At 35.3% G+C, this 27,660-nt stretch overlaps 1 protein-coding gene across 2 annotated transcripts in view; it reads right to left on the bottom strand.

The window, feature by feature from the left end:
• Positions 1-42: 42 nt before the first annotated feature.
• PHIP (pleckstrin homology domain interacting protein) overlaps positions 43-27,660 on the bottom strand; it is a 121,982-nt gene continuing 94,364 nt past the window's right edge. The window contains exons 27-40 of one of the 2 annotated variants that reach the window (XM_052781667.1): positions 27,515-27,597; positions 22,819-22,930; positions 22,544-22,605; positions 20,864-21,019; positions 18,778-18,898; positions 16,610-16,735; positions 14,568-14,640; positions 14,119-14,169; positions 13,671-13,820; positions 11,862-12,014; positions 9,529-9,692; positions 8,773-9,053; positions 8,299-8,460; positions 43-6,426 (exon numbers count right to left, since the gene is read on the bottom strand). In XM_052781667.1, the coding sequence (XP_052637627.1) occupies positions 5,783-6,426; positions 8,299-8,460; positions 8,773-9,053; positions 9,529-9,692; positions 11,862-12,014; positions 13,671-13,820; positions 14,119-14,169; positions 14,568-14,640; positions 16,610-16,735; positions 18,778-18,898; positions 20,864-21,019; positions 22,544-22,605; positions 22,819-22,930; positions 27,515-27,597 (2,338 nt within the window). In that variant the 3' untranslated portion in view covers positions 43-5,782. Of the gene's footprint in view, positions 6,427-8,298; positions 8,461-8,733; positions 9,054-9,528; positions 9,693-11,861; positions 12,015-13,670; positions 13,821-14,118; positions 14,170-14,567; positions 14,641-16,609; positions 16,736-18,777; positions 18,899-20,863; positions 21,020-22,543; positions 22,606-22,818; positions 22,931-27,514; positions 27,598-27,660 lie in introns of those variants that run through there. The other variant, XM_052781666.1, reaches the window with a different exon arrangement.

Below are 27,660 nucleotides of genomic sequence, written 5' to 3'. Positions count from 1 at the left end.
ACACAGTAAATCACTAGATAGAAACAAACACTGTTGGACAGCTTAGAAAAACATGTTTTCTATTTATTTAAAAATAAGTTTGTAGTTACTACATTGCAGTGACAGTAATTCTTACACATACATTCTAGTTTGTATAAAAGGATTCAAAGTATTATGCATCAAAACTAACATAGAAAGTGTCCACATAACAGTAAAGAAATTTCCAATCCATATGTACAAAAAGAAAGGGCACTGTTATCCTGGTGAGATACTTCAGGTTATAACATGATAATCCAGATTTCTGGAAGAAAAAAACCTTGATAAAGCTGAAGAATTATAGTTTCCAAAACTGTTACTCATTACATACAACAGATTTGTGTTTTACATAATTCTGTACAAAATAAGCATAATTTTAAATCTGAAAATGTGTCAGTTTGAAAATTAACCTTTCTAGGTCATTTCCTTGAAGTTGAGCTCCATTCTATACATATTTAAACATTATGACAGAATTTAATTCACACAAGATCATTATCCAGTTGTCTGCCACACTCTGCAGTTTTAGTATGGTCCAAAAATGTAACTTCTGTATGGTCTCAATGTATTAGCAAACCAACACACGCAGTTGTAAGCACAAAGTAGTACATGTACATCATACAGGCATGTGTACATGATAGGTACTCATATTTCTTTCTACTCCTAATTTGTATGACCTCATTCTTTGTTCTTTCAGGGCAGAAATTCATAGTATAGTACTACCTTCCCTCCCTAAAATGTTTCGTTTGCATTATTTGAAGTGAATTTCCTGATGTATTTATCTGCATTAAAAAGGATCCAAATGACTACTTGTCTCGCTACCTACCTCCTAAAAGCTATATTTATTCACCTTCATTTTACTGCAGCATATAAGGTTTCTCTCTGGAGTGCCTTGAGGCTGTTATAACCTTGGGAAAAAAAGGGGGGGGGGGGGGGGAACCAGCTAATCACCTTTTTCTGCAATTTAAGATGTCTTTTAATCTAGCTTTCCTGGCGTGTTTCCTCCTCTAACACGCTGTAAAAATTACACGGCTAATTCCCACATTAAAATTAACACAAATGCAAGAGTACCTGGACATTAGCTCTAGTTTAAAAGCTACCTGTTATTTCCCCCAGACATAGTAGAAAGTGTACAAGCTGTATTCCTGATTCAAAAACAGGAAACTACATAAGCTGTCACTACCAGATTTGTTACTGGAAACACATTGTCAAGCCTTGGCCAATTTTATGAAGTTTAATACGCTTTCCTCTGCATATGAACAAGCATGTATATACAATAATTTACAGCAGAAAACTAACAGCCCTTTTATCAGTTGAATTTCTAGGTCCCCTTGGAAACAATCTGTTACGAGAACTTCAGGGGTAAAAGAAAATATATTATATAGTAATTTTACACAGTTAATTTGCCTTCATTAGGTAGTAAACAGAAAATGAGCTTTTGCTGTTTCTAGGTGAGGTTTTAAAGCCCTCTACCTTCTGTATCACAGCACTGTTGCAGAGTTGTATTTAAATTCTTGTTAAACACTCAACTCTCTTCTTTAAAAAAAAAAAAAGGCAAAAAGGAAAACCTTTGAAAAACTACTGTGGACAAAATATACTACATTAGAGTAAGGTAAGGACTCAGGACATAATGTAATTATTGTGGTATGGCTGTATCTTGACTGACCAGCAATATGTTAAAATTACCTCAGCAAGATTCGCATGCTTCAAATTAAATGCGAACGTTGATGAAAGTGAGCTTACAAACCTCTAACCTCCAATCTACTATGTAAGTACAGGGTGAAAGGGTCCCATCCAGTTAAGCCTATTGCTTTTACAGAACCAGTCAACCATTTAACATGTGCCTAAATTCAAATTACATGCTAAAGCATTTACTTGTAGTCCTTGGACCAACAAATGTGAGCAAAAGATTTAACAATGCGGTGTAAAAATTGTAACGAGCTTGAAGTTACCAAATGGACAGACTATTTTTTTGTTGTATGTAGTTTTTTGGTAAGACAAAAGCCTCTGGCACAGAATCAGAATTGGTACTTGAAAAATATTTGTACAGCAATACAGTGAATAAGTTGTCTCTACACTACAATTTTTTTCTTTATAGCTATTAATATATCCTACGTGCTGCATCAGGGTCCTTTATCAATTAATAGTTTTACAAATATTAAGCCATAGTAATACTTAACTCAACCAACTCAATCTTACAAGTCTATCAACAAACTGATCACATGTACAAACCAGACACTGTACAAATAAACGTATGTAAATCTATATCACAGCAGTCTAATCACTGGAGGAAGACATTTTTCTGTGAAGTTGTATCACTGGTCATTGCCGAGTGACAAAGAGCTCTCTAGTTCAATATTGACAATAATGAACACTACTGTGGTAAAATTTAAGTTCAGTTCCCAGAGAACACACTAACAACAGAAACAAAATGGCTAAGAGTTGTTAAGTATGTTAGGCACAGATACAATGATTTCTGTTAAACATTTAGAGCACACTGGTATCACAGAAACAGAAGTTATTTCCTCATCAGTAGTTAGAGAACACACTGTTATTATTAAGATACCACTCAGCGGTAAATACCAATTTTAACTTTTCCCAGTATAGAGCAGAAATACCAGAACAGTATCCTCATATCCATGTCAAATATAAATGAATTTAATGAATAAAACTGCGTTAATTGCTGCCAGGTCTGTAAGATTGTTTGTGTGTATATGACTATGAACCTATGTTATTTACAATGCAAATGTTAAACAAGCACATGAGATTTTGATACTCCATTTTCTGAACCAGTTGTTAGGTACTTGAGATGGCATTATAAATCATGCACATAACTATAGTTCTTAAAATTATTTCAGAACACTGACCAATAGTTTATTGCTCACATTAAAAAACTTAAGACTTTGTAATCAAAAGCTCTTTTTCTGTGTTGATACAGTATGCCACAACAACCTCAAATAATACATTTTTCCCCGACCAAAATGCACAGTCTGATGGTGACTAAAGTCTCATAAATAAAGTTTGCAACCTAGTGAAATTAAATTATAAAAATATAACTTTTAAATAAATCTGGTATTAATTTCTAATAAATTTTTAGTGTTGTTTCTATAAAAAAATTTGACCCAAATTATCCACGATTTATTTTAAAAGGAAAAACATTAATGTGTCTAATATGAATTAAAAAATTACTGGCTAAAGTCACCAATATTACTAGGTGGGAAGCAGTACCCATGTTCTGCAGGTAAGGCCTTCTATTCTCGTAAAATTAAGATGTACAATTTTCTACCTACTGTTAAGGGAACGTATATTATTTCAGTCTCCAAAACTTACATACAAGGTATTTTTGATATATAAATATATACATAAACATGCCATATAAAACATTATTACAAATGGAGTAAATACAGAAGCTGAATTTTAGATATAACCTATTTCATATATTACAATGCAGATAACATCAGGAAATTACACATTTTCAAATGATTGCCTTCATCAGTGAGATTTGACAAAATTAACAAGTAGAATCAATTAGCTTTGAATTGTGAAGCTGTATTGCAACTGTACAACCATAGCTTGTTATCTTACCACATGTTTAGTGACTCCATTTTAATTGAGTGATAAAGAAATACTTGGTAGAAAAAAAATAAATATACCAACAAATGAAATGCAAACTAATCCCTGCTCCCCAAATTCATATCCATAACAATTCAAAGAGGGTCTGGAAAATATTTTAGTCATTTTTTGTAGCAAAATACATAATGAACTACATAAAACTAGGTATGGTGGATACTAACTTGCTACCCACAGTAGCACATTTCTACTCCTCTTGGTGCCAGATGCCAATGTTCTTTGTCCAAACATTTAGGCTTTTTTTTGTAACAGAAAATAAAGAGTGAAGAACCAGGCCGCAAATACGTATACAGAATCTGTGCAAATTTTAGGTCTTAATTCTGTATGCCCTCCCTTCCAGATATTGCAGATGATGTTTAAAAAAAAAAAAAAATATTAAGTAAGGGTGTACAGAATTGAGGTTTCATTTCATTTATTTTTTCAACTAAGTTAGGGTCACACACACAAAAAAAAAAATCTTTCACACTACCCAAACTTCCAAAATAATGTATAACCAGAAAATTTTGGTTACATTTTTGTACCATACCAGATCTCAGAAAATATGACTACTTCTGTATTTTTTTCCTTAAAACTGGACAATACTTTTTTAAGTGATAGAAAATGGTATTAAAGTTTGTTTGTAAAGGTATAAAATAACTAAATGTACCATAAACAAATAAATAACTGCTTTTCTTTTCCAGAGCAGTACATACAACAATACATTCCCCTAAGTCATATAGTTATCATTTACAATAGACAACTTAATTTTACTAAGGATGCAAGAAATAATAGAATACAAGGCACAATCATTAAATGGAATTTTTCTTTAGGGTGTATATTGACTTATGTCAGCGTGATATACCATAAAAAGTGCAGAAAAAACACAATGTGCAATGAGACCACTGTATAAAACATGATTGCATAAAAAGTGATTTGGCCTTTTAACCTTATTAATTGAAAATAACCAATCTTCCCCTTAAAATTAAACTATAAAGTATGACATTTTAAAATTTATTTTCAATTCTAGTGCTATCTAAAAAATCCTGAAAAAAATTTATACCTGGGTAATATTTTATATGTATGTGTTTATGTATATATTAATATATACACATACACTCTTCTCTGTAGGTCATTTTAGCCTCTTAAGCATGTCTAAAGTTGTAGAAACAACAATCAATCTGGATCAGAAAGTAAACATCATAATTCCATACCTGTCCTGTAATTTCCTTGAATCCTTTAACCAATTATACATTTTGTCTAAAACATCTCTGTCAAAGGACCCCACCAGTGCATTATTTTCTACCAAAAGTACCAAAAAGGATACATTTCAGAACAATGTTAACAACTTACTATTTAAAACAATACACAGCTTTTATCACTGCAAATGGTATGCTGTACTGACACTCAAAAAGAAAGAAAGGCTTTCCACTGCACTGATTCTCAGTCTTTGGCACAATAAACAGAGATTTAGTGATTGATACAAGAATCAAGGTCTGAAAAATTAGACATTAGTCAAACTTTTTCCAATGTGGATATATATATATATTTGTGATTACATTTTTGCTATGTTTGGCAGAACTTGGATAAACCAACAGCCTGTGCTAGGCTTCTTTTGCAGTTGAATGTTCCATCACAACTGAAATTAAGCATTTTCAGATCAGCAAAGTTTGGTATTTTTGTATTGAATAGAAATGTGAGTGAATTTACTGCCACTTTTTGCCAAAATCTGCCTTCCTAGGCAACTTGACTTTACAATCAAAGTGTACCTTGCCTGGTCAAAAATAGACTTCTGTTTTCAGTTTGTGGCATTAAAAGTTCTATCACCTTTTTTTTTTTTAATTGTGTGGAGATACTACGCACTACTCGAGCAGAGTAGCTCTCAACTCTGTACGTCAGTCAGAAATTGCTTCAATTATTCTCAACTGTGAACAAAATGACTGTTGAAATGCATAACCTATTTGGAGGGCAATAAATAGCAAAAGTTTAAAATATATATTTCTTTCAAAGAATGTTCTTTCAGTTTATTTTTTGCTAAATTTTTCTCCCCAAATCAGAACATATTCTTCTAACCCATAATAGCAGCAGGGAAGCAGAAGTCTGTTCTGCTGTTCCTTAACTGTACCTGCTTCATAGCATTCTGAAGTAAAACCCCTGGTAAAAATTACCAACCAATTAAATTAGCTTTTGCTTTTTCAGTCAACTTTCGGACTCTGCCTCTGCTAGATGTTCCAAAAGTTAAAGAGGTGTCTTCAAACAATAGCTGCCTTTGCTCTTCCTCAGAGTCATCTTCATTGTAAAAGGCTGTCCTCCTACCCTGGTTTCTAGTTCTCATGTGAGGTTCAGAATCTTTAAGCTCTTCAGACCCCTCCTCCATAGGCTCATCTATCTTTTTCCTCCTGCTTCTTGTTTGCATTTTAACATTTGCAGGAACTAAGAGGTCCGAGCCTGGCTGATGGGTCTTTATCCTCCTTTTTGGCTTTCTACCCCCACGGCCTTTTTTTTGTAACAAGTCTTCCTTCATATTATTTTCAGAAAGAGAATTGCATGCAGTAGAAGCAGAGGCTTCTTCTGGTATATCCCTTGTGGTCTGGATTGTATTCTGCTCTACCACCTTTTGCTGTTCAACTATTTGTAGCTTTTTTGGTTTTCTGCCTCTTTTCTTGTGCACCACTTCACAGCTACTGTTATTAGTCTCCACCTTCGGTTTCCGTCCAGGACCTCTTTTAACTGGAGGTTTTGAAGGCTGTCCTCCATGGCCATTTACCTGAATGCTTCCCGATGCCAAAGCATTATTCCTGCAATCTGCTGTAAAGAAATGAGAGTACCTATCACATAACAGATTTGCATTTACATTCATTTTCACACTGCCTTAATAAAACTCAACTAAAATATCTGAATGGATTCACAGTGATCGCCAATCTGTCAAAATCTAACAAACCCAAAGTAGAGCTCAAAGAGCTTCATTCCAGTATGCAATGAGGACTAACTTCTAGTTGCGTTTAGTTCAAGCTAGCTTGAAGAAACAAAGAAGAAAAAAGAGAGAGCGAGAAAAGAAAAAAGAAAAAACAGAAAGAAGGAAAAAAGGAAACAGCTCAAGTGTTTTTCTTGGCTGATACGGTGGACAGAAACTCCTATTCGGTATTTGCAACAGTAAAAAGTTGCTCAAAAAGCATTGCTGCAAGGATTGGGAATGCTTCACAGCAGGTCATCTCTGGAGAAATTAAAAAGTTTCTTTCAGCCTGAGGTAGCATCCTTTATAGACAGTTCATTAGACCAGGTTTATTTCAACAACAAGCAAGGAAAAGGGTAGAAACATGGGAGACTAAGACACACACACACAAAAAGGCATGCCACTTGCACAGATTTCTCACATTAACAGACACACGGCAGAAGGTATTTTCTTGGAGACTTTTATGGGCTATTAGTTTTTCTTAGGTAAGTGGTACTGAACCTCCTCAGCGAGGCATGTCATAAGACCTCTTATGGAAATGTTCTGCTACCACAGCCCTCGCCTAAAACAAGACCAGGAACAGATTTAGAGCCGGCATGATAGTTCATCCAGTCCTTTGATGGAACATCCATGCACAGCTCCTGCTGTTTTCAAATGTGCCCCATCATGCACTAAAAGCACAAGCCTCCCCTATCATACAAGCAGATGTGCAGGAGAGTCAGGATCATGTCAACAACATGACCATGATCTCTGACATGACCAAACATCCAGTTGTACAATGGGTGAATATTTAGCCATGCAATGTGGTAACAGCTGAGGCCTTTGTGAGAAAGCTTGCAAGGAATGGACAGATGATTTAACTTATCAGACCACAAGCTGCTTTTTCAGAAGTATGGAAGAGTAAGAAAGAACAGATAATCCTCAGGGAGAGGAGGACTACAAGGAGTAACCAGATTAATTAGGTGGGGCCCAATTTGCAGACTACTGTTTCTCCATCTCCAGAGAAAAGACACTTACTGGATCTACCTGCTTCACAGCAGCTTCATAACAGTTCAAAGCTCCTTCATAAACAGGAAAGCTTTTACAACTAGGAGATCTTGTTTCAGTCTCTGCAGAAGCTTTGAGTTTTAAGGTATCCAGACATCAAAAGACCAAGCAAGTTCAGTCAGAAGATTACATGATACTTGGTCCGATCAATCCATACAAATATACTAAACAAAAGCAGTAAACACTGCATAGTTCTCTTTTGATGTGGCAAAAAATGAAAGAACGAACTTGCAGCTAGGATGCTCTGATCTTTATGCTCATGGTTGTGGAGAGTGTCATCACACTCAGCATTACTGACTCAAATATAACCCACATAAGTTTTATTACGTAAAACCCGCAGGGTTTAAAGTGTGACCCTGCAGAAGTCTGCTTTGTTATGAGTTCTCAGATTCCATGACCCTTGTAATAATTTAAATGAAGGTACAGGTACGTTAACATATCAAAACTGGCTAGACAACACAGTTATCACACCATGGAAATGGTACTGAGTAGTCAAAATCGTGCTAATTTATCAAGAAGGAAACTAACTGTGACTTGAGTTGTTCCATTAGACTTCCCTATTCTGCTAAATCATAATGCATACTAATTTCCCCACCCACAAATTATCACAACTAAAGTACAACACTACAGCCACTACATCAGTAACTGGGGGGGGGGAAAGTTGCAAAGAAACTTCGTACCTTGTTGATTAACAGTGGAAGATTTTACTTTGCGCTTGATCTGCTTCTCTTTCTCGGGATTTTCTCTTGCGGAGTTATTCCTAGTGTTATGACTGTAATCAGATTGACTAGGGATTGATACAATATTCTGGTTCTTGGAATGTTTGGTTGAATCCTCCAGTACTAGAAGGGCAAAAAGAAAGTATTATTCAAGTTAAGTAGTTTATACCACACTCAATCTTATCTGGCTAAAAAGGAAGTCATGTTCTACTACAAACAATTTGAATCAGTGATCGAGAAGTAAGAAAGCTTCTTGGATAAAACAACATAGCCTAACTTGTTCAGTTTTCCTCTGAAGAACCTCAAAGGCCCAGCAGCTTGAAAACAGAACCAGTCTTAATTGAGACAAATACATTAGATTCCCAAAAAGCAAGTTTTCTGTTTAAAAACATTCGCAGCTTAAAAAAACCCCAAACAATCAAAAAAACAACTTGCCTGACTTTCCCAACGCTGCAGTAGTATTAGGCTTTGTAATTAAAGGCTTTATTGTTAAAGGCTTTGCTCCTGAAGAAGTAGATGGTTGCTCTGTAACAGCCACATCTGTTATCCCCCTATTGCTTCTAGTGCGCACAAGGGAAGAGGTTTCAGCTGCTTTTCCATTCATCTGAGGTGGAGCATGTCTCAGTGCTGTTGACCGTGCAGGTGCAGAAGATGAATAAGTGGCAGAAGTTTCTGCCTTCAGCTGAGGTTTTATTAATCTCCTCTTCCTTTCAGGGCTGCAAAAGGAGTAACAATTTGTATCCCAGGTGACCACTTTTTTATTTTACAGGAATAAATAAAATTAAATGCTAGTGTCTGAGATTGTGGGAGTAAAACAATCATCTCCGTATGAAGTATGTTAAAAATATGACATTTACTGTGGAAATTCATGTAGTTTTGAGCCTCTGAAAAGTGAATCTTTACAATAAATGCTATAGTTACATGACAAAGCATGATGCTATCACTATCCTAACGATGCTGTTTTACTGTACATGTTTAGCAGTTATTTGAATTTTAAGCACTTACACTAGGATAGCTCTAAGTAAAGTTTAAAACTCTTCCACATCATAGGGACTTGCATGTCAAAGCTATCATTCTGCAATATAGGGAATAGTAAAGGAAGTATTAAGAAAAAAAACACACTAAATTCTACTGTTTAGGTATGTCAAACTTGCGCAGCATTTCATGAATACTGTAAAGGAGTTAATGTACCTGGATGCAACGCTACTGGAAACTGAGCTGCTTCTACTTCTTTTTTTCCTTCGTTTCTTTATTGTATTTCTTTTGTGAAAGCGTAGGGCAGATTTATAATCCGATAAAATAGAACTTATGTGTTCTTCAAAGAAAGCAGAAAGGCGCAAACTCATGCTGTAAATCTAAAAAAGAAAAGCCAGTAAACAAGTAAGTTTTATACTTTTCCAAAGCATCACTTTACTTATTTATCGTTGAACAATAGCTAGAGAAGTAAACTGATTAATATGGAAATGTTTTAAGGAAATTTACAGTCTGTCTCAACAAATTTACACTAATCCATGTGTAGGTTTGCTTTAACTATTTTCATGGTTTTGAGAAGTGTATTACAACTGAAGATCACGCACAAAAAGAAAAATTAGAAAAGTCACCTTTTCAACTGCCTTTCCAGAACGCATCCCTTTATAGCTTCAGCAGAAACGACAGAAAGAGATCCTTAATGGTATTTTACTGTATCTACCCAGGGTCAAGAAATGTAATTTTCTTCTGTATCAAGTTGCATTCTTATATCCTATATTTGAACATCAGTCTAGTCCTCTTATGGATGAATTGATACTACCAGTGAGTTGGTTCCAACAGGTACAATAAATGTATTAGAATTATGTAGACGCACATTTTTCTTCTTTGGTTTTCTCCCTCTAGCCTTGGATGATTTAGAGAGAGACCCAACCAAACTCAGTTTAGATCACAACTAGTTATTTGAGCGCAGTTGCTATTAATTCCGGAAACAAAAAACACGGGAGTGAACTGTCTAGATACTTTAAGAGGGGACACGGCACCTTCTTAGAATACGAAACACAAAGACAATATCAAACAGTTGCCTACCTAATGACACACCAGACAAACTGAGTGCCAGACTAAACCGTACGTGTGACAGATTCTGCTTGCATTACTGGAGAGGACATCCAAAGAAATTTCGTAAGAAAATATATTAAAAAACCACATAAAAAATGTATGTCTAATGTGCCAAGTAAAAAAAAAAAGCTGACGGGTTTAGGTTTACTCTTCAAGTAAGCATCAGTGATGTAAAGTAAGGTGCTAAAAATATCACTGAATGACAAGTCAGTAAAAACATCACCATTCAACAACTATGTGTTGCATGCACTGAAAGTACATAGGTTCTAGAATATTAAAATTCTTGACACCAGAACCTTCCATTTCTAAATAAAATAAAAAAGAGCTACAAGTTTACTACTACACCAGTCTGTTTGGAAGAAACGTGAAAAAATACGAAAATGTCAGAAGAATCTGTGAAACCACACGGAACTAAGATACTGTCAAGCATTTTCCTATCTTGGTTTGAGGAGATCAAGAGGAGAAAGAAAAACCACAAAAGAACTCATACCTGCCCAAAAAGCCCTGCCCTTTGATGCAACCAAAAGACAAGGGACTGGTTCTTGGGCAGCCCAAACAGCGAGTGGGATTGGCTATTACTGACTGAAGAGAGATCTGTCATTGATCAGTTCTTCTTGCCAATCACCTACTAAGGAATTTTTCCCTGCGTTTAAGACAATGAAGTCCTGATGATTAATTTGCTATTTAGAACAGCCAAACATAAAAGCTGTTAATAATTCTAGTCTAATACCTAATGCATGTTAGTAGAAGAAAAGCTACACAGAAGCCTTGAACATGTGTAAGCATACATTTATAACTTTCACTGCTAACAGGTACTGCACCTACAAGTCAATCTGAGGGAAAATATCAACAACTCTACCACTGGCAGGGCATTTCAGTAACAGCTCAGTAAGAATGGCTTTGTAGGCTCATGCTTTAAGTAAACAGTTCAGTTTCCCAGAGATCTTAAGTGCTTCATTACAATCTCACTGCATGCTGGTGAACAGCAGAGAATTTCATTATCCTCTACTCTTTATACCTGGATATTTCAGCTTGGCGCAACCTCCAAAGTGGAGGATTTTGGGGCTCTCTGTGTGTGTGTTCTGAAAATCTAGTTTCTTCCCCAAAATATCTGTTAAAATTCCACTATTGTAGCCACAATCATGTTTCTACAAATCTTTCCTTCAATGTGGCTCTCCCTTTAGATCCACGTTCAAATACTTACTTTTGAAACACACTTACAGAATACCAGAACTTCAGGCATTTAAACAGCATACATTCCTCTCCTTTAAAATACAAAGCTACACTGCTTTCTCAGAAATATTCATGTTTAAAGATCAGAAATAAACTTGTTTTTAAACTAATCAATTACACTGTCTCTCTGTTTTTCTGTCCTGTATTTTTCAGATATAAGTATTCCTTCAAACAACAACAACAAAAAAAAGAAAATGAAGTCTTACCCTTGATCTTTTACTTGGTGTATAGGCCTTGGAATTGCTGAAAATAAGTCTCACATCTTTACATAACTCCATCGGTGACTCATAGTTGCCAGCTTCCAGTGTTTCTCTAACAGTAGCAAAATCCATAGGAGTGTCAATAATATCTCTATAATCCTGTTAAGAAATAGCAAAGCAATGTATTACAATTTTTTTTTTCCCCAAGCCTTAATGTATCATTTTCATTAGGATGCATTTGATAAACCTGTTTAAACCAAACGTCCTCTTTAAATAGGTATGGAAGACTGCTGAAGACATTTTGCTCCTTTCTACTCATACACAGCATAACTCCTCACAGACATGCTCAACAGGATCACGGTTAGAAGTTAACTGATACAAGATTTAATTCATTTTGTAAACAGATTTACTGAAATACAGAGCTCAAAATTTTGTATCCTAAGGCTTATATTACTGACACACTGTTATGAAGACAACCGTGGTATGAAAGTGTGACTGCAAGCCTTCTGGGTGGCTTAACAGCTCAAACTTGGTACTAAGTCTAATACTGTTTTTACATATTAGCTTTAAAATATGAAGTTTGAATATTTGAACCTGATCAAAGGTTTAGCACATCCCTGCTGAAACCTGAGCAGTTTCCCAAATGGAGACCTGGCAATTTAGGAAAAGTAGTAATAAAATAATGAAAGCCCCACAGGCTTAAATAGGACCCCGTTCAAGCCCATGACGGAACTTTTTTTCTAGGCTATGGAAGAAACAGGAATATCCATATGACAAAGAGCTTAAATACCAAAATTAACTAAAAAGTTAACTTAATCCATCAGAGAAAATAGAACCTGTGTGAGTGCCTCTGAACATTGAACAGGTTTGTGACACCAGGGAGCAGTGTTTCATGCCCAAGCCTAGTAAGGTGCTCTCTTATTAGCTCATTTGAGGATCTCAGAGACAAAGGGCCGCTTGTGGTTGGCCACAGCACAAAGTTTAGGTTACTTCAAAAATCATGGTGCCTGAAAGCTGCGAAAGTCTCAGGAGAGACCTGCTAGTAACTTCCAAAAGAGAAGCATTTCTTTTCTCTAATTGGGACAATTAATTTCCCCCAAGTTCATCACCTTAGAGTGGTATTTTAAAGAAAAACATAGGATATGCTAGAAGAGCATGCAAAACCTTTGCTTTGTTACTTCAAGTAAAACTAGCCTAAAAGGCTAAAAGAGATCCAAGGCAACAAGACTTCTGTGTTAAAATATTCTGTAGTTACAAATAGCTGCTCACTGCTATCTGAACTCCAGTGTAATCATCCAGGCAGAAAGCAGAATTTGGGAAGTCATTATTACTACAGTTAATGGTTCACTACAGTTCCTCAGTGGGTACTTTTTCTGCATCAAGCCCAGATGACTGTGATATGAAAATTACTTTTAGTTTTTATACTTCTGAAATTAAAACAAAAAATGATCCATGACAACATTTGTCACATGCAACAACCAAACATATGCACTTTATGTATGACCATTTTCCACTCAGAAAAGGAAAGACACATCTTAACTGCAAAAGCTGCAATTTACTTAACACAGGCACTCCTGAATATAAAGCATTTTGCAACTAAAGCATTTAAGAGAGCAGAAGTACAATTTCTTTTGAAATTATTTTAGGAAAACAATAAACATTATTATCAGGTGACAACCAAGGACTGAAAAAAATTTCTGTCAACAGAGCTGCCTAAAGTTTCAATTAAAAGAGTTGGAAAAATGGTCACAGTTGGAAAAAAAGCCCCACCTAACAACTGGATTATAACCAGCCTTCCTGTTCTAAAATACTCACTGGATATTCAAGGAGATCCACTGGTTGTCGAAACGGTTCAGAGTCTTCGCACTGAAAAATGAGATTCAGCAGCTCCTGGCATTGCTTCTTCCATGACTGAATGTCATATGACTGAGCTCTATTACGTAGCCGCCGCTTTGGCTGATGATCCTGAAATGACAATATTGTCTGGTATATATTAAATGAACTAGCTGCTTTTACAAAATCAAATGGAAAAGGTACCCTGCAGGACATAAATTCTAACTAATGAATTCGTAACATGCAGCAGCACAGACAGAAATGCTTTTACATTGAACAGCTCACTAGAACAACACATCACTTTAAGTTCAAAACTTTCCAAAAGCTGACATTACAGGATAATAAAAACATTTTCAGTTTTGCATTCCTTTGTTTACAAATGCATTTCTAATTATTTATAGCACTATGAATCATAAAAAAAAAATTTTACCTTTCTTTTTCTAGTGGAAGTTCCTGGCACATTTGTATCTTTCTCTTCTTCCTTTGAGCAAGATAATGAGTCGCATAAAAAGGTTAAAAAAATACAAGCATATATGAGTAGGTGAGTTCTTTTATATTTCACTTATAATTTGAGTCTTTACAGTTCTACCCCTGTCCCTCTGCGAAGCATTTCATGTGACCATCAGTTTTGAGAACGCCTCATAAGTCTAAGAAGCATGTATATTCTCCAGTAAACTGTTAAAGCTCTCTGCACTAAAGGAGGAGAGGAGGCTGGATTTTTACCCAGTTTCCCAGCTGACAAAAAGAAACATTGAATTGACAGAGAAGTACACCCCACTCCCTTACACTGACTGAAAAAAGTACTTTCGTATCCAGTAGGAGACAGCGGTCCTGTTTCTCCAGTCTTTCAATGCCAATGTCTAAGACACAACCACTTACCTCATCAGAGTCAGACAACACTTTCTTCTTCATTGCATTGTACAATGGAATTATGTCATAGCAACTCTGGTCTCTGTGTAAAAAGAAATACACGCTAACATTTATTTTTGATCTTCACCTATGGAATCAACTGTATTTTGCCTAGGATAAGGACAATGTTTATGAAGCCATTCCCAAATAAAATGATAAAGTGTTTAGTGCTATATGAATACTAAGAGGACTGCAGTAATAAGAAAAGCTAATCTTCTGCTCAAAGCTGTAAAATATTATCTGCACTTTGTAAAATATAGACCACTTAACAGTGTCAGTGTTTTAAAATTAAAAATCATAATCCTTTACCATGAATTTATTAGCATCAGAAAAATCTAATACTATACCACATAAAGGGCTTTGGAGGCCACCTAGCTTTGAAAGAAACACTACAGTGGATTTAGTGTACAAAAGTGCAGTTTAATTATTTAATGCATTAGCACCCACAATGTAAGACATTTGAAATGTTATGTTTATTTGTGTAAGGCCTAACACTGTTATTGTATAAACCTGCATAATTAAATCAGCAAAACAAACACCAATTTTCAATTCTTGTATAACAAGGCAAACCCCTACACAAAAGCAAGCCCAAAGGTGTTCTGCTATGTAGCAATACAAACCACCAGAAAAAAGGAGTAAACACTCAGCAACTCTACACTGGAATCATAATCCATAATACAGGCCACTGCAATTATCACTAGAACAGCAGGGGGAGAAGGTGAAAAAAAATAACCAAGCACCACCACCCCACCCCCATTTTCTGCTGTTTAAAAGACTTTGGTAACCTAAGAGACTAAGCCTTAGATTCTCAGAAGCATCTAGATATTTCACTCTCATTAGGACCATGGGGGTTTGCCTTCCATGGTCTAGGACTTCCACCCTACAGTTAGAATCCTAAAAAACAAAAAGTCTGGGCTTTATATGCATTGCTAGCTCACTTAAATGAGTATATTAACAGGCAAAAGCTGTAAGACATTATTAAATAAGAATATCCATGTGTTGCACTAATTTAGCTAAGCCAATTAAAAACACACACTTTGAAAAACCCTGAGCTGCTTAATTAATCAAACAAAGATGTTAAAGAACAAAATGAGTAATAGAGAAGCCCTTTAGATACACCTTTAGGAACAGATATGTATTTCACTAGAACTTTTAACATCTGAAGCAGTTAAGTATTTTTCACTCTCCAGCCAGTATCAGAAACCACAGGCACTGAAGTTATCAAAGATTTATGTATAGAATCAAAGTCCTAGATTTCCAAATACATAATGCAATTCTCATGTTTTTAAGAACACAAAAAATAAAGAAGAACAACATTCAATTTAACACCAAGAAACTAAATCACTAAAAATGTAATGATTTTTCTTAAACTAATGAAGTATCTTGCCATTTCTACAAGGTGGGAACAGCGGCATTCACTGCGTACAAGCAAATCAAGGCAGTGGACACACTCATAAGCTCTCCTTACAAACTTTAGGTCTGCAGATGTGTCAACTGACTGTGAGAAATCTGAAACATTGCTCATCGAGTTTTTCTATAGACAAAATAAAAAAGAACATTTGAAAAAACTATTTCTGTCAACTACAAAGCCTCCAATTTTTATTTTGCATCTCAAACACCATTTTCAATCACATAATAAATTTTAAAGACTTTATAATTAAATGCCCACAATTATATTAACATAGGCAGTATTCAAACTCAAAACGAGAATTCCTCTTACCTATAAATATATCACTCCATGAAGATACTCAGACCCATTTTTATCATTTAGCAGAAAGTCTCTTGAAATAAAATGCCATGCCAATCTATGCCAATCAATGTATTATAAAACTTCATCTTGTTTTGCAAACTTTTGTATTCTTTGTCAAGATAAGCTTTATTCTTTTCTGCCCCAACAGCAGACAACAGACTTATTCAAGCTGCAGAACTATCTCACTTTAAAATTCACATCTTAAAAGGCTAAATACCTTGCTAAGAGACAGGAATAACAACAGACCTACTAAGCAACTCACTTTATGAAGTGTAGCAGAAGATCTGTGACAAATTTGGCAGATTTGACAATAGGACTTCCAGGTTCATTAAACGTGCGAGTATTATGTTCTATGTACCGGACTTCCCACATTAATGAAGAAAGGCGCCTGTATACGAAAGGAGGAAAGAGGGGAGGGGGGAAAAAAAAAAAAAACAACAAAAACCAGACTTATTTCTAGCAATGTATATGAAACAGGAGAAAAAGCTTTACATCCTTCTTCCAATGTATTATCCCATTCATCTTTTTTACATTAAATCTGAAAACATGCACACTTTGATATGTTGCCCTGTATGACCAGCAGAAGGCAGCTTCCTCAGGCTTCCCGCTCTCATGTTATGTCCTGAGTTAATTTATACAAATAGCTTTAAGAATATACAGCTGACACTCCTTGGGAAAATTCAGCTGTGATGCTTCAGCTTTTATTATTCCTTTATGATATACATAACCCACCCTATATGACCTCTTAAGTCACAGCTGAGAATTAACAAAATAGTAATAAAAAAGTTATTAAAAGTATACATTTTTCTAACAGATAGACAACAATCAGATTTCCTCACATAGCTCTGATTTAATGACCCGACTACAGAATAGCCATATTATGAAAAATGATGCACAAAAGCAAAAATAACGGAAAAAAATTAGATCCAAATCTAAAAAAAGATACAATAAAAAAAAGAAAATACATACTATTTCAAATAAAAAGTCAGACAGCATAGAAGTTATAAATATATACAATCTTCTATTTTCATATTAGCAAAATATGATGAAAAAGAAATGCTGCACAAGTGTTTTGTAGAGTGAAGAGGGGGATCATTTAACATGTTTAGCATAGCGTAAGTGTTTAGATGGAACTTAATCACGTTTATGGGTCCAGCATTTAGTTCTATATAATGCCAGTAGTGACTGGGAAAGATCGTATTTTTTCTGTTTTGTTTTGCATTTTTTAAAAACATACAGGCATGCTAAGACTACTGGTTTAGAAGAGAAAAAATATGTTTTAAGGTAAGCCTCGTGAAAAGCGACCAAAATCACCTGTGATCTGAACAATCCCTCCTGCAGAATGCCAAGAAAAAAAATTTCAATGGAAAGGACAACACAAGGTGGTTGCTTATTACCTAGCCAGGCCTTGGCAATACCACAAACTACTAAAACCAGGTTTACTGAAGGAGGTATGCTGATTACCAAAAATAACTGCTTACTCTTTTGACAAGAGAAACAAAATCCAGCAAAAAGTCTTTGCCACCTCTGATTGCAAAGTAGGACATTATAGAAGTGAAAGCTGGATTACCTTGTATCACACAATAAACAGGGAACAATAAGTGTGCATTATTGCATTATAATGTGCAAAAAAACCAGGGCGTTTTTTGAAAATGAGAAGTAATTTTAATTCAAAATTCAATCTTCAGTTAGCACGCATGAAGTACTACAAATTAACTTTGAAATTTGGCCCAAAAGAAAATGCTATCCATGTTTATTCAAAACAAGTATTAGAGGGACACTGATTTTCAAGCCAGAAATATCCCAAGAACCAAAGGAAACAAAAGTAATTTAAAGGAGCATACTCCTACAGAGATAATATTTACTGCAAAAAAATATAGCAATTGCAATCATAGTTCAGGAAAATATCAAAACAGTGTCAAAAAGTTAAAACTTATTTTTGTTGATGTGCAACAATTCAGAATTTCAAGGCCGATAATTTAAGAAGCTATTTTCTGTGTAGCTCCTTAAGTGATAATGCAACTTTTTTTTTTTTTAAAGTGCATTAGGACAAAAACACTTGACATATTTCTGAGGTTTCTCTTATTAAAAAACAGATTAAAAAAATTATAAAGTAGAAACTTAATTCTTTTGACTAAAAGTCATTTTACTGACCTAGTCTCTAGTCCTGCAATTTGAATCTCACACGGAACAAGTAATTTGCATAAGCAGGAAATCTGAATGCCACATAATTCTAAAATACATTTTGGAGAAGAGATGTTCAATCCTTTTTAAAGTTTTATAAAGTGGAAACCTAGATCAAGGATAGAAGATGGGAGAAACAGAAAGTACACACCTGTTCCCATCTCCTAGTTGGGTATTACAAGACAAAGAGCTACCAAAAATATGGTTAGCAGTATTTCACAGCAGGAACTGAGACTTGGATCTAACCTGTAAAATCTGCTTTCCAGTCTTTGTTTAATGGTACTGAGGTCTGTGGGATATGCCACAACAGTGCAATACATCGGGTAAGCTTGAAGATCCACAGGTGCCACAAACGCAGAAGCAATATCTAGATGAAAAAACCCAACACAAACAACAAACAAAAAAAACAAACCCCAAAAGTTATATACCACAAAAGTCCCTTAGCAGTTTCAGGATTCACCCCCTGCAACACATGCCATTTCTTCATGTTTGAAACACATAATACTTTCCCCAAAATAACAACAACTACTCCTCTAGATATTCTGAACAATTTGTGATGTTCTACATATAGAAGTGCTTGCGAAGGTCTATGCTGTAAGTATAATCCCTGCAGTGACTACCCATTCTGTCATGCATGAAGCACCACATTCCTCAGAGACACGGCAAGTGCGTGCAAAATACACACATTTGAAAAGTAGATTTAAATGTATAAATTATACAAAAATGAAGACATGCAATTCAGTATTGTTATTTACAACACAGGCTCATTTAATTTGGTTTTATACTGCCACTCTCCCATCTTCAAAGCAATTCATTAAATTCTTACCATAAAAGTTACAGTACTATTTCAATCTCATTAAGATATGGGGAAAATCCACAATCAAAATAAAATAGAAACACAATCTCCTGTGCCTACCTAACAGCAAAGAAGCCTTCTAAAATCAATCCACCATAATGCCAGAAGACTGCTGAGCAATTTAAGTCTGTGCACCTACAGAAACTTGGTTTTTTCCTCCTGTGCTTAGAAGCATCATGAGTGCTTAGACACATCATTCTAACATTTTATACCTCAAGGGCCAATACCATAATACAAAAACATAAAAAAAACTTTAAAGTCTCTCTTGAAAGTCTTTAAAAACAGAAAATATGTTGTTGCTAAACAGACTGCTCTTCTTCTAAAAGCTGTTTACTTACTCTTATGAACATTCTAGCAACTGCTACTTTGTACCGATATGCACCACATATGCTATAGTTAAATCCGAAACTAAGCAGTATGCCATAAAACATAATGCAAAACGTAAACCCATTACTCTCAGACACAGTGAAAACAACGAAAATTTCATTTCCTCACGGGTTTTTTTTAAATGAAATTCTGTAATTTGGATTACTACACTGTATGGATATTTCCTTTCTTTTGGAAGCAAAGGGAAGTTTCTTATGCAGTATGTCACCAAAAAAGCCATAATGTGGGACATTTAGGTATCAGAAGTATTTTGAGAGTTAACGAGTTTTCTGGCTTTTTTGAAACTTGTCTTACCTTGCTTCAAGTACTTAAAAAATCAGTTAAAAAAAATAATTATCTGTGACAATTTATATATTTACTTTATGACCATTGTTACCCCAAAACCTAAGACTGCTGACTTAACACAGTTTGCTCATCACAAAATACACAAAAGACTTACGATTCAGCCTGTATTTCATTGATGGATCTCCATCTCAGACACCCATCTTTGATCATGGAAATGTTGCAGTAATGTGCTAAATGTTTTAACAATTACTTTTTCAGAAGCTGCCTGTAAAGAGTAACTGCCCTACAACCAAATAGCAAAAGGCTTTTCTTAAGTTAATCAGTTACTTTTTCCTCAACATTTTGCACAACTAAAGCAAACGGGAATTAGAAAAGCAGAAATCTACACATAGGTATCCATTCTCTAAAAGTACTTAAGATTCCTCCCCACCCCTCCCCCCCGCCTGTAATATAGTTAATATTCTATTCATCATGAAGTTTCAATTTTAACCCCAATAAGAGCTTGTGGCAGCTACAGTAAAAAACCAAGTACTTGTTTTTAGCATGTAAAACCCAAACCCCTAGCATATATCAAATTACGTACCGAAAAGCAATAGTCACCTTTGAAAACAGTAGAAAATTTAGGTTTTCTATGTACTCACTATATGAAAAATTTAAAAATGTGCAATGAGAAAGTTTTGTTCCAGTTAATCAAGAAGTAAAAGGTGTATTTTATCACATTCATTTTGGTAATTTCAGAGGTACACATGAGCATAGTCTGAAAAATACAACACAAAAACATTTCCCATATTATTCAGGATTTACCTAGAGTCATGAGTTGGTTTATCCCTGCAATAATTCTGTCACACTCCTCGTCTCGGGTCCTGGAACCCCACTCTCCATCAAGAGGTTTGTAGAGCAGCGTTCTACGTTCATCATCTGTTAAAGGAACACTAGTGCCCAGTTCTTCTGGAAACACAGCTAGAATGTAACATGAAAACTAAATAAAACATAGATCTTTTGTATCTTGTGTAATACATATACCTGTAATTCAAAGATATATAACATCATTTTACTAACCAAAACAAATGCATAGTTCTTGATTTGCTCAAAGACCTCCAGTACCCTTTCTGTATATTGTTGTATGTTAAATTTAAATCCTTACAATGCAGTTTGGTGTAAAGTCCTCCATGAAACAAGATTTTTTCCTCTTCCAAATAGCTAATTGTAGAATTTATTTTAGAGCCAACTAATACACTCCTTTATCACAGTTAAAGTTTGTGTTTTGGTATCACTTTAGTAGTTTGTTTGGGTTTGTTTTTTTTTTTTTTTTTAACCCAAATTCTTGGTAATAAATTATTTTGGTAATGAATGGTTGATAATTTTCAGATGGAGTTTAAGATAATGACTTTGATGATGCTAAAACATTCTCCAGGCAGTGGTTCCACCTTGTCACAGTTTTGTGAAGTCAAATGCTACAAGCAGAGCTCCTGAGCAAGCAAATTAAAAGTGCCATCACCCTAGCATTCTTGAGGACCTACCAACTTTGACAACTCATAACCTAACAGCAGATTTTCAGTATGACACAAAGTGCTCCTCTTAGGAAAAAAAAAAAAAAAAATTAAAGGAAGGTGTAACAAAAGTCAGTATTTGTGGATACAGTAAAAGAAAAAATCAGGTTCAGGTTTGGTTATCTGCCTATTTTAATTGACTATTTTAGTCATGCTATCACTCTAACTTCTGTATTTTACTTATGACAAAGAGGTACCCATTAAAAGAAGGGTTGAACTGAAATGAAAAGTTGAAATGGACACGTTTACAATTTAAAATAAGAATTATTTACAGTTACTTATGAGTGACAATATTATCAAATGTTTCCCAGGACACAAGGAAAAAATGGTGATTCTACTACATTTTTTAAACCAGACTCATATGAAATCTTCCAAAAAAACCTAAATGAGGAAAGAAGAAATACTACGTTCTTGCCTGTGAACAGTGCCCATGCTATGCTGTCACTCTGCAGCATGTCTATCTGCCACACATGCTGGGCCAGACAGGGAGCAAATTCTACTATTATCAAACTATCTCACAGGAGCATGTTGCATCTTCAATGCACTGAATGTCTGCAGGCATGCTGACAGGTCTGAGAGCAGCCAGTTTCCTCAAAGCTGACACAGGGCACAGGTTTATCTTCAATCCCTCCCTAACTGTACAAAAAGTTAACTTCAACTGTACCTCATCTGTTAGAAGGTTTTGTAACATTTCTGTCTATTTCCAACATACACTAAGTATGTCTAAGTACAGCTGTATGTTTTTTCACAGTTCATTTATCTTGATTCGCTTTTAGCTTAATAATTGATTTATAGATGTTCTTTAAATGCAACTGGTTTGTGGGCCTTTCCCCCACTCCCCAAGAGAAACAGGATTATTTAGGTAAAACCATTCAACTTTTTTTTCTTCTTTAAATACACTCTTAAAACAAATTATATTATTAATGTACCATACCGTTACTTGGTATCAGCTCCATGTCCCAGGGGCTCATCTTCTCAGTATCACCATTGTCCCAGCTTAAAAACAACCACATTTAAATTATCTACTAATATTGCTTCAACAATGTAATTATTTAATGTTTGTAACATAACTTATTTATATACCACAGAGTATTATAACAAACTGGTACAGTGAGATGCATGACTGAATTTAATGAAAGCAATTTGCTCAGTCAGTACTTCAAATGAAAAAACTAATTAAAATAAAAGATCGAAGATAAATTTGCTAACCAGACATTGTAGCACTGAAATAAGCTATCAGGATAATCAGGCTGAAGAGGCTCCTGGCTTTCAATTGTTCCAAACCACCAAGCATCATCTATCACTGACCTGAAACGATCACCTAGGTAAGAACACAAAATAATTTCATCAATACAAGGCAACTTATTCCTCCCAAGAAAAGCAGGTTTTTGGATACCTTTGGCTTGATCTTGAATACAGAAATCCTTTTGAACACTTGTAGCATCAACAGAAAAACATGAGCCACTCAGTTTTTAAAAAAAATATTAAGTACTTTCTGAAGGCTGCTTTTAAACCAAAATGAAAGTTAATATGGCATTAAAAAAACCCCAATAATTTGCAAATCTATCTACATATTCTTTATATATGAATTTATATCTTAATTTCATATAAAAGGTAAGACATTTCAGTGGTGTAACTTTAAGACTCAAATCTACTTGCATTAAACACTACATGCTATCTTAAAATAACTGAGCACTGTGACACTTTTGTACAGGGAATATTTTACATGCTGCTGAGCTCCTCCTCCTTAGTTTCTGAAGTGCTTTTTCAGCTACCCAAATGTAACTCGGAGGTTCATTCCCTTTACTATGGAGACAATCTGACTAATGAAAGAATAAAATTTATTAAACCTTCTTCAAAAGGTTAGCAAAGTAATTTACTATGACTTGAAATGGTTTCACTACTGCAAAGCATTCGCCTAGCTGAGAAAAAAGGTCAGAAGCATTATAAAAAAATTACACGTGTGAATACGTGTATTACATGCCATCATAAATTCTAACATTTTCTATAACACTTGCCACAGAATTTAGAAACAATTTTTAGTGAAGTATTCAGCTTGCTCAATACAGGAACAAATGTAATTTAAGTCTGAGATTCCAAGAACTGCACATTTTTGTTTTCATGGGGTTTGAATATACATACACTTTCTCAACTGTTGCAATGTTTATTCTATTTCAATACATCCACACTCTGCCCAAATGCTTGCTGCAGTTGTCTGAATTTATAGGAAGTAAATATATTATACAAAATGTTCCGCTGTCTTTACTGCATTGGGGGGGGGGTGGGTGGTTTAATGGATTGCAAGTAACTCTAGGACAATTACAAAGCTTCCATTAATAGTCCTAATTGTGCTGAATGTAATAGAACCAAGTATACCAGAAATATCTGAAATGCAAGATCAAAAATGTAAATAAAGGCTGATGCTTTATTTTAAAGGAATAAATTATTCTGAAGAGCTCTTAAAGTACAGTCTCCCAATATGGCATTCCCTAGTGATCAGCTTTACAAAGAAATGTGTGTAGGCACAACTGTGAGTGCCTTCATGGGGCTGAACATTAGGCAGATCAAAACCACTTAAAGGAGTGTATATTGGCAGCCACTTCCGATTTCTCAAGAGCCACAGCATTCCTATGGACAGAATGCTAAAGCAGAAAACAACATGATTGCAGAAGCCCACAGAACAATCTCTTAAATCACTATTTTTCCAATGTCCTCTGTGTTACCTCATCTATGTGGACAGTAGACCAAAATTCTTATTAGAAGGATTTAGCATAGTTTTCCAGAACTGTGTATCACCAGATTAACGTTAGCTTGATGAAAATATAAAATGTATGTTGAACTGAAAGTGGCTGCTATGTAAGAGGCAGGTATGCACACTGGTCTAAGACATACAGCTAAAGCTGCAGGAATCCTACTGGAATAGCTTTCAGCCCAAGTATTAATCTTGTAGTTAAACTATAATAAGACAAAGACATGCAATAAATAGAATCTGAGCAGAAATAAGAACTTTTCACTTCTCAAACTTTCTAAGTTTGTTCCTTCTGAAAGGATTCATACATTAACATACATTTAATATTAAAAAATATAAATATCACAGATAAGCAAATACTCTTCCCTAAAACAAACCAACCCCAAACAACAATAAAAACACCCCACAAAAACCCTACAAAAAAATCCCACCAAAACACCAAGGATTGTTATTGGTTAAAAGATCAATGTTTTAATGACTTAAAGTGGAGTCAGAAAATTTAACATCCAGTGACTCTCCAAATAGTAGCCATAAAAACATTGATTTGTAGTCTAAGTGCCAGAAATCATAAAAGATAGTAACAGTAGTCCTGAGAAGACAAACCAGCAACTGCAAGACATGAAAAAAAAATACCAGTTTGTTGATGAAGAGCTATGGTTAAAGTTCAGACAACTCAAGCATGTCAGATAAATCTTGGCAATTTCAGATTCATGTGATTAAATAGTCAGGAACAGTTTCACGTACAGTTCTAAGGCATTTCTCCTCATCTTGGTTGAAAACAGAATCTACTTCCAAGGAACAGTTTTATATTGTGTTCCACACTGCAAAAAACAGTGCACAATTTGTTCCAAGTACATAAGCATACACTAGTAAAATATCCAAAGCGTCAATGTAGAGAGCAGAGTAGCACTCTGGAAGACTCTTGGAAGAGCTGTAACAGTTTTAACAGCAGTGTCTTTGCTATCTCTGCTTTAGCATTTCATATGGTCTCAAAGGAGATGACTATTTTACCACTATTTTTACCACCCAAACAAGGAACTGAAGAATGAACTCTAATACACACTTCTCAGAGTTACAAGCTGGTATTAGACACTACTGGCCTGAAACTCACATTGTTTACACTGAAGGCTTGATAAAAGGTTCTGGCACTTTCCGCACTTCTTGTAGAGCTTTGATTCTTCCCACACTGCAAGTTTCTAGAAATACAGTTGCCAGCCCAGGAAGGAGATGCTGCTACCTGTGCGCATAGTCTTAAGAGCAGCAACGGTAGCATTTCAAAGTCCCTCCTCTACTCCTGGATTTCTATCACAACAGCTGACAGATGACTTCTGCCTAGGCTGTTCGCATACAAGGGATGGCAGTCATTCTTCTACTGCTGGCCACGATCTTGTGTGAAAACATGTATGGCATGGAGGACAAGACCACAGATCCATAACCAGCAGGAAAGAGCAAAGCTTGGTGACATATTAGTAGATGATGACCAATCTTGTCTCTTAAGGGATCTTTAAACTGAAATGATCTTTAAAGAAGCAATCAAGGTTTGCACTTCCTATTGAATCAGAAGCCTAGGATCTTTACCAAATTCCCTACAGAGTTGAAGACTAGCTGTCTTTTCAGACAACTTAATGTAAAGTATGAGATGATATGGAACATATTAATATGGCATCATGTAATTTATATATTTACTGCTAAGGCAGACATCCTAAGCAAGGATATCACAATGTACATCAAAGGACAGGAGATCAATTCACCTTTCCTGGCAGAAAAGTCAGGTAAGAAACAAAAGAAAGAGCATTTAACATCCAGTTGTGCCACTTCTTCAGGTTACTTAGCTAAAATGAACTTAGGAGAGGACAGCACTTTTAGAATAGTGAACACAGACTAATGGGGCAGCATATTTGCAGAAACGCATGTCCTATCAGTTGTTTCTACACAGACAATCAGATACACCATAATGTTCTTGCATTAAAATCCTCCATTATCCTATATGATGCTTTGCCTGAAGTGGCAAGAAATGCTGGCAAGTCAGCTGTGTACATGCTACCCACAGCTCCTGAATGGAAGAACTGCAGGAATTGAGTTGGTACAGTAATCACTGCTACTTTACAGAAAATGTGTTCAACATTGAGACCTGCTTTAAATAAAAAAAAAAAAAAAAAAAAGAGGGAAGGCTATCAATATTTCACTTTTGGGAGCATGTGTCACTTTACAGAATATACTGAGATACTGGAAAGGACTTAACAGTGCCTGTAATTCTGTAAACATGGTATCACATACAAATTTCTCTGTTAGGGGAACAAAGTTCATCCTGAACTCTGAAGAATGAGTAATACTTACTTAATCTTTTAAGTTTCAGGGACAATCTAAGGCTATTCTTATGAATGAGAACATACGTATTTCCTGATCTCCTGAACAAAACCAACAGCTTAGAGGACCATTTTGTCATAATGCAGCTTTCTCTCCCCCTAGTTAAGATTTCATTGTTGAAAGGTGATCTTTGTTATTATATGGAAAAGATGACCAGGAAATAGATCTGACTGGAGAACATGCCTGTCACGGACATTCTCCAGTATCCAACACTTCGAAATAACTAAGCACAGGCAAAGTAAAACGAATCAAAAACATTCCCACATCACACAGCAGTGAATTGTAATTATATACACTTCAATGAAGCTAAACCATGTGCAGTTTAGAGCAGAATTCAAACAAGCATTAAGAGACGGGAAGGGCATTCTCTTTGAAATTCATCATCTCTAGACTGTACAAGTGGTGGAGAAGGTGTTTCCATATTTCCAACAGAAATTCCAGAAATTGAAATAACAGTAATAAAAAAATTCTAGTAGCAATGCAGTTGTAAGAGGACCTTCAATCAAAAAAAAAAAAGTATTCTTAATTCCTCTCTGCAAACACACAATTGAGATTGTCTTTGCACCTTCTTTTATAGATCACCTTCAGTATTTTGTTTGCTTGCTGTAGCTCCAGTCAAGGACAAAGTAGGACTCCACATCCAAATATGGACAGAGTTTATTCTCCAATTTCAGCACAGTACTAGGATTTATTTACCATAACCTACTCTTTAATAAGCTATCATGAAAATAGGTAGACACTTAGAAAAACAAACAAACAACACACCAAAAAACTCCCCGCACAACTCACCTATATTCCATCGCCTATGTTTTGCATCATCAAACTGCTGCCTCAAAACTAGGAAATCTATGACATCTGGCATATCATGGTACCTAATTACAACAGAACACACAACTATTAAGCGATAAAACGGCAAAAGCATAAAGTAAAGCACT

Source organism: Harpia harpyja, chromosome 3 (assembly GCF_026419915.1).
Source record: "Harpia harpyja isolate bHarHar1 chromosome 3, bHarHar1 primary haplotype, whole genome shotgun sequence".
NCBI classification, from domain to species: Eukaryota; Metazoa; Chordata; class Aves; order Accipitriformes; family Accipitridae; genus Harpia; species Harpia harpyja.
Note: the sequence above shows the minus strand (reverse complement) of the source record. Positions and strands in the feature narration are given on the sequence as shown.